Genomic DNA, 8,578 nt, shown 5'->3' with positions numbered 1-8,578 from the left:
TCCTTTGGAATTTGACCGTTCTGAAGATGCCTCTATTTTACTTACAGCACATTTTAAAATGCTAATTTAATCACTTACGTAGAGGCTGGGCTCATTTTGCTCTACATCACGCTTTTTTGCTTGATTCTCTGCTCCCAGTGGATTGATCTACAGCCTACAGAAATGCCTAAGTTACGGTATAATCAGATATTAAATTGGTTCACATTGCATTTGTCAGTGGAGTTCTCATGAAATACGAAAGTCAGATTTTACCTGTCCAGTGAGGAGCTGAACATTCAAGTTCTCTTCATCGCAAGGAACCCAGGACAAAAGTCTTCCAAAAAAGGTTTACACCACTGGTAAGGCAGAACTGGTGCCATTTTGCATATTTGAGTATTTAATTTATTTGTTTCTTGTTAATCCTAGAAGCGAGATTGTACTTGCAGCCTTCAATGCGTGTACTGAGTATCACACCAGTATTTGGAATTAAATTATGACTATACATCATAGCACTCAGGCTCAAAGGCAGTATTTGTCTCTCCACTTGTGCTTAAGTTTGAGCCTCTCACTGCCTTTTTCTTCTTCTTCAATTCCACCCCACAGGCTGTAGGTTCATTTTCAACACCATTAGCAGTAACTGATGATACAGGAGTATCGAGACTCACTAAGTTGTGCTGATTTTCTCTCTCATTCCTCTGTATCCTTTTCTTCTTTTTCTTTGCGCCTCTAGGGGAAGGTGGATATAAAAAGAGTAAAGGAAACACAAAGTTAGCCCAAATTTAGAGCTTTTTCCACCCACAGCTGATGTGTTAGAGCAATTGTCTGCCTGTCCCCCTTGAGTATAACACTGAAACAGCTACAAAATCTACCGTTCCGCAGCAGAACAAAGAGAAAAACTATGAAGACAAAATATGAGATCACCCTACTAGCCTGCTTTTTAACCTATCATAGCATTGCTTTGAAAAGAACTGCTCATGATCTTAAAAATCAGCTACTCCTGGTCAACAGGCAACAGATGTAATAAAAAATACAAATTATCAGCCTCCTCCTCTCATAAAAGCCATTGCATTTTTTTCCCTTCCCTAAGCTCAAACATCAAAACAATGGCAATTAAAGAGATTCCTGGTTTGTTAATTTATTCAATGAGAATGAGACAGGTAGGCATAGTGCATAAGATTAGTTTTCCCATTTTAATTTACCTGAACTATGAGAGATTTACAGAATCAGAAATGGCTTCAGTGTCTGTTGACGCTTATCAGACTTTCTACAATGCCAAAAGCATCAGTCAAGCTCCTGTATCTTACCCAGTTAGTGCCTTTAACAAGGGAATTAGGCAGCTCTGGTGGATGATGCCAGGGATTATGCAGATGTTACACGACTTCTACCATGAAATCCCGCTCTTGGCAGAAGCTGTAACTTTATTGAACTATAAATAGGTAACAATACTTCAGCTGTAACCTTTCAAGGGCAGGTACTGTCTTTGTTTAAAATTTGTATTGAGCCTAGCGCAAAGAGGTCTTGGTCTGTGACCAGAACTGTTACAACGAATGCTCCTGAAACACAGAAGCAAGTGGATGAATCAAGACTAAAGAATGTAATGAGATGTGTGCAGTTTCCCCAAAAAGGGAGCTCCAAGAGCATTACTGTCGGTGAAGTTGTCCTAACATAATCGTGTTTTATAGATGAAAATGCTCACACCTCAGCCTTGCTAAGGGACTGACTGATAACTACCTGGCTATAGTTTTTTTAAGCTAAATTGTGTATTCATGAATGCATCAATTGTGTAGCTCTAATACGGGAACACTGTAAGGAAAAGGTTCTGGAGTTTATGATCCTCTGTGTTACGACTCTGGGAACAATTTGAGAAGTTCTGCTGTGTGAGGAAGCTGGGGTACAAAAATCATAACGGATCAGTGATATAAGAACAAACCCACCATTCTGCTGTGTTCAGCTGGGTCTCATTCGTAATCACTTGTAAATTTATGCGGAGAGCACTACCTAGTGTAGCTCAATAAAACTGTACAGCAGGACTACGCCTAAGGAGACAACGTCTGTACTGACAAATAGTGTCTAATCATTAATATTCAAAGGTGAGGCTACTACGCAGATTTTCAGCACAAAGCCTCTCAAATCTTGAGTCGTCGTTTTCATCTTTTTATTATTTGAACATCAGATGTGATGATGTATCAAATGTTTGAGAGTCTTTGATAAAAACCTAAGTTCACTTAGTATCTGCTACGTGGACATTTCTCTACTTCTTCTAGAGCCTGCAGAAGATAGGTTAGCTACTTGGCTAAGATAACAATCTACCACCACCTCGGATAAAATTTGTTTTCCTATTAAAAGATCACATTTTCCATCGCAAAATTCTGGAACATAAATATGTTGTAAGCACTTGCCATTCACTTTCTTTCACAGTATCATGGCCATCGTGAATACTGTTCTAATAGGCAAAGCAATCATTCATTCATTTGGAGGCTTAAAGAAAGGTAAAGTGCTAGCCGTTTCACTTCTCCATAGTGAATGTGTGTACTTGGCCATCAGACCTCACTTGATTCTTACAGAGTTCATTTACTGTGCAATTCCTGTCATAAAATATACTAGCATGTGACGTGGATATTAAGCGTACTTTCACAGAAAACAGGAAGACAACAGAATGTTTTAGGTGGAGCAACTGTTCAAGTACAGATTTGACTGTCTCTCCAGTCATGTTGATACTGCTTTTAGATGCTAAAATAGAAACCTTTTCCAGTTAAGATCATGACACTCGCATGCATGCCATTTTTAAAGGATATTTCAAGACACATCAACTGTTGTGAACAAGAAAACTATGGTTCTGTCACAACCCTTGGAGGTCACATTTTCAGGTACAAAGAAGTGAGAGTTTTAATGAAAAACATGCAGGCATATTTGAGATGTCTTATGATCTAACCTGTAGTATATAGGTAGTCTATAAACATTAATATGGAGCAGTGTTTCAAACTGGTGGCATCAGAAATGCCAGAAGATCCTTCTCTCTTTTAGCTCTTAAAAAATGCCAGAAGATCCTTCTCTCTTTTAGCTCTCAAAATAAGGCAAAAACTTAAGTTTTAAAAAAAAAAAACACAAACAAAAACCCAAAACCAACAAACCCAAATAAACCCAAACCCCAAACACTTGGTACATGCAGTCACTGCTGTAATTACAAGACAAGTGAATCACATTTCATTACGTTCTAGATCATGGAAGAGTTCATGCAAGGTACACACTGTCAGAGCCAAGCTTTTGATCAGGAGAAGACGTTACTCAGGTTTGCATTCTGACCTTAAAACACGCAGTGAAAGCTGCCTTCTCCACATCATGTTACTCAGGTTTGCATTCTGACCTTAAAACATGCAGTGAAAGCTGCCTTCTCCACATCAGCCAGAACACAAGCACTGAGGAAAAATGCAGCAAAACCATAATAAAGCCTAGAATGTTCTGTACGTGGAAGGAAACTACAGCACTGTGAAGGACTGACAGGTCTATCTTCCTTCCTTTCAAATGAGTTTTTCCCTGACGAGGTACAGCATCAAACGCTACCTCACGGCACCTTTCACTCTCTCTCCCTCCCTTCCAATGAGGTATGAACGGCTCAGTACTCTGAAAGCTTGTGAATGAGGCTCTGCAACACTACTCTTTGCCAAGGTGGGACATGACATGAAGTAATGACATGAAGCATGACTCCAGACCTGCATCTCCCTGATGCTCCTGCTCCCTATAGTTCAGGACAAGGTAGCACATTCCAGTGACCCAGGCACGTAGGTGTCTTCCCTCACCTTTCTGAAACGTAACTGAAGTAGGTTTGAGGTTCTGTTTCTTCAGCATGACACTTCAGCATCACTTCTTCTCAGGACAGCATTAGTTTCCATTAAAATGGATATTTCACATTTGATATGAATTAAAATTCTCGAATTTCATTAAAACATCTACGATTCCACATTTTAAATCTGTGGTCCCACATTCTTCAGTGGATGCCCTGGAAAGGTCTCTCAAAGTAATTGTTTCCTGAAGTTCCACTAATGGAGTTGAGTCATACCAAATTTTTGATACCGGCTTCTAACAGACTATATCAACCGTCACAGTAGCTGTGCTTTTAAGGCATTTCCTTCCTTAATGCACATACTATCAGAATAGTTATGCCCAGAATTCAACCCTGAATTCTGTCAATACCACCCATTCCTCATCATACATGAGGGCTAACCTTTCCACTCACAGTTTATTTTCAAATCTAAAGACAGCTGGATATAGAAAATTAAGATTTGAAGGTAAGTTAAAATTAGACCTGTATCTGCATCTACACTGCATATGCACAGATTATTTATATGGGGAGGGGACCTGTCTGGAAAATGATGAGTGAAATAACTTTGCTTAGATGTCAGATACCTGCAGTGGCAAACACAGGAAGTATTTTCAGATTTATTTTTTGACATATAAATGGTTGCAATAGCTAAAGATATTGTGGAAGCTCTTGTTCAAAATGTTGAGATCTTATCTGCTTACAGCTTTCACATGACGCATACATACAATTTTTAAAAATGCCATCTTCTCGGTATGTGACAAACTTCTGCAATTTACATGAATTCATTTTTCAGAAGGTGCTAAAATAGTTTGCAGTTTGTGGCAATAAAGCATAATGCATAGCTAAGGGATGTCACAGGACAATCCCGTATCCTTTAGTTTTGATTCTTACGCACATTACAGCCCTTGCTCTTTTGGAGGGAGAGAGTGTACGTACATACATACAAACTGCTACTTCCTTCATGCTTCAGGTGTGAAGCACTTTTTGAATGATTATCCTAAAGCTACGTTCTTGTTCTGCTTCCTAAAACAAAACAACCCTTCCAATATTCCTCATAGGTTTCTAACAGCAGCTGTAGAAATAACACTGGAAATTGTTTTAAGTATTTCTTGCTTACTGTGTTGCAGGTGAGTCATGCTCTGAGCTGAATTTTACATCCCCTGACTTGCTGATGACTGGTGACATCTGCAAGAGAAAAAAAAAGCAGGAAGGTAAAAACAAGACAGACAATGGGGCCAACACATGTACATAGAAAACCCACCAGCTTCCTGAATAAGGAGAGAATATACCTCGTCTGAAAAAGAATGTCTATCAGCCATAAAATGTTAACTCCTATGTGGTTACAAACAAGGAAACAGTACCCTGCTTTAAAAAAAACAAAAAACCAAAAACCAGCAGCAAGCTACTTCCAAATAAAAGATAGTTTTCAGGTATGTGTAGAAACAGAGGGTTATGAATCTGCTTGAAGTCTGCTGAAAATACACATGGTCAGTAGAGAATTAAGTTATTTCTGCTACTACCCTGACCCAGGTGCAAGACCTTGCACTTGGCTTTGTTGAACCTCATGAGAATCACAAGGGTCCATTTCTCCAGCTTGTCCAGGGCCCTCTGGATGGCACCCTGTCCCTCAGGCATGTCAACCGCACCACTCAGCTTGGTGTCATCTGCAAACTGGCTGAAGGTCCACTCAGTCCCACTGTCTATGTCATTGATGAAGATATTAAAGAGCACTGGTCCCAGTTCGGACTCCTGAGGGACACCACTTGTCACTGATCTCCATCTGGACATTGAGCCACATTTGTCACTACCCTCTGGATGTGACCATGGAACCAATTTGTTATCCACTGAACACTCCACCTAACAAATCCATCTCTCTCCAATTTAGAGAGAAGGATGTTGTGGGGGACTGTATCAAAGGCTTTCTAGAAGTCCAGATAGATGGCATCCATAGCTCTTTGCTTCCCTTGTCCACTGATGTAGTCCCTTCATCGTAGAAAGCCACTAGGTTGGTGAGGCAGGACTTGCCCTTGATGAAGCCATGCTGGCTGTCTCAAATCACCACCCTGTGCCCCATGTGCCTCAGCAGAGCTTCTAGGAGGAACTGATCCATGATCTTCCCAGGCACAGAGTTGAGGCTGGCAGGTTGGTAGTTTCCAGGGTCCTCCTTCATATTCTTTTCAAAAACGGGAGTGATATTTTCCTTTCTCCAGTCACCCAACTGCCAGGACTTTTTCAATACCACAAAAAGTGACTTGGCAATTACATCAACCAATTCCCTCAGGATTCTGGGATGCATCTTGTCCGATCCCATAGACTTACATATCTTCAAGTTCCTCAGGTGGTAATGTACCTGATCTTCTCTTACAGTAGGAGGTATTTCACCCTTCCCAGTCCCCGTCTTGCAGTCCATCGACTTGGGAGGTGTGGGCACGGAGGTTGCACTCAAGTCATGGGTTTCCTCCCACCAAGTTTCAGTATTGGCAATCAGGTTGTAGCTTTCTAGCAGCACGGTGGCTTCCAACTCCTTTTTGTTGCCCACGCTGCATGCAGTGGTGTAGAGGCACTTCAGCTGGACTGTTGGCCATGTCACCTTTTTAAATGAAATCCCCTTAATTCCTTTGAGACATTTCACTGGTGTTTCCCTATTGGCTTCTATTAACTCAGGAGCCCCTGGCTGATGAGCTTGATCTAATTAAAGATTCACTGGATTACAGATGCCAGAATGAACACGTGTGTCTTTTCAGACTAGTCTTTAGGATGTTAAACTCAGCATTAAGCCTGTATTTTTTTTTTCCATGACACGATCCATAAAGACTTGCAGCAATGTATTTAACTCCCCAGAACCATGTTGATGCCTCCCGCCAAAACTGTTTTAATGCATCAGGTTTGGGAGAAATGCTGTGGCACCACACCACACTCGGTGTTCTCTTTCTTGCTATCCTGCAGCCCTCCACGCGGTTCCCTGTTAAATGAACAACTGGCAGGGAGCTCTGTTAGTGGAAATACACATACTTATTTTGCATGACCTTCCTATTTAAAATGCAATTAACTTAAAATTGCTTTTTCCCTTGTCTAGTGTTTTTAAAGAACTATCTAAATCCGATTAACCATACTGTAACCTTTACGTGTAACAGCATTAACTTAGTTGTATCTAGCAGAACCGTGGCTCTGTATACAAGAGACACTGACATGAATTTCTGTCTTTCTCGTAACAAACAGCTAAGTCACTGGTGTTTAGGACTACGCCAACACTCACTAGGCTTCTCCATCCATGAATGCTAGAGCCACAGGCAGAGTCAACACTGCCTTGTCTAGTCTTTGAAACTGCAAAATCCTGTGCCTGTTCAGGGCTAGGAGAGACCAGCGGGAAAAGTGGTGGATGAAAACTGCAGTCATGGCGCAGCACTGCCAAATACAGCATCTCTGAAATCAAACCAACTAGATGATTATTTGAGGGACAACAAGAGAAAGAGGAGGAAGAGTGGAAGTGAGATACTTCAGACCAATCATGGTTTAAAACAACTGTTTTCAGTCTTGAAGTCTTGGCCTCTGGGAATTTATCTTTGGCTACAGCTTTGCATTAAAATTTGCATAAAAATAGTCCAGTCCAGTTCAGAAAGAGGTTATGAGGACTGAAGGAAAAACCATGCGGAAGAGAGAAATTAGATTGCTCCTGAGAGCTATCTTAATAACGTGCATGTCCCTCGAGTATTTTTGGTTCTGCTCAGTCTGAATCCTCCTATCTTTAAACCGACCAGTCACTTACAACAAATCATTATGGATGTAATTTCATCTTCTCTTTTTCCCAGCAGATACTAATTTACTTATAAATCAGGTAACTTTTCTTTCAATGACTTACATAATACTACAGACACAAGTGTAAACATTTTTTGAGACAGAATGCATTAGGAACCACAAAGGTAGGTTTGGAGCTGAGAAAGAGCGAGCTACCAGCTTAAAAATAGAGTAGCACCACACATACTTAAGAGAGGATAATTCAACTTGAAGAGTACAAACTGCATTTTAAAGGGAAAATAGAATATCTAAAAATAGGAAAGCACAGAACTAAAAAGCTGAGATGTTAATGTGGGGTAACATTTAGGGGAAACGGCCCATTCCTCGTAGGTGGTGCCATAGTTAACATTTCCTTCACAAGGACTTCTTCAAAAATAGTCAAAGTAATTACTATTCAAAAGTAGGATCTGCAAAGATACATCTGTTTTATAATACCTAATCAACAGTTTATGCTGAAGAACACACAGCAGCTTTGCAGACTGATTCTAGAAAAGCACAGTTGCTTTCAGCCCAGATGTCAATGCCTTTAGAAAGAGAAGTCTGTATTCAAATTAGGCACAAACGAAGCCCAGAATTATAAACTTCACTATGATATATGCTAATTCAATTGAAAAATCACATTTTTGGGGGTCTGCAACCTCTCTGCACCTTGAAAATGAACACACTTCATGATGTGTTGAAAGTCTTCAGCTCTATTCTCTGCAAGAGTTACATCATATTAATTCTTTGATGTTTCCCATATTAGCAACTTCCTAGTCCTTCCTTTTCCTAAAAGATAACCAGTCACTGAAGTGTTCCACGGTAACCTGAAGAAAGGCACCATTAAATAGAAACAGAACAAACTATAAAATGAAAATTTTTGAGGAAGCTAATAGAAAAAATTCTGGTTAGTATTTTTGGAAATATTTTTGTGCAAATTTTCTATGCTTTTTAAAATTTTTAGATATAATAAATAAACTTTGAGCCCACAAAACCACCCACATC

The 8,578-nt window shown here is 40.0% G+C and overlaps 1 protein-coding gene across 1 annotated transcript in view; it reads right to left on the bottom strand.

The window, feature by feature from the left end:
- Nucleotides 1-476: 476 nt before the first annotated feature.
- Nucleotides 477-8,578, bottom strand: part of AHI1 (Abelson helper integration site 1) — an 81,295-nt gene continuing 73,193 nt past the window's right edge. Inside the window, exons 23-24 of the mRNA XM_010133180.1 lie at nucleotides 4,917-4,984; nucleotides 477-705 (exon numbers count right to left, since the gene is read on the bottom strand). Of these exons, the coding sequence (XP_010131482.1) occupies nucleotides 477-705; nucleotides 4,917-4,984 (297 nt within the window). The remainder of the gene's footprint in view (nucleotides 706-4,916; nucleotides 4,985-8,578) is intronic.

This window comes from Buceros rhinoceros, unplaced genomic scaffold (assembly GCF_000710305.1).
Source record: "Buceros rhinoceros silvestris isolate BGI_N320 unplaced genomic scaffold, ASM71030v1 scaffold1063, whole genome shotgun sequence".
Lineage (NCBI taxonomy): Eukaryota > Metazoa > Chordata > Aves > Bucerotiformes > Bucerotidae > Buceros > Buceros rhinoceros.
The sequence above is the reverse complement of the archived record's forward strand: the minus strand, read 5'-3'. Positions and strand labels throughout refer to the sequence as shown.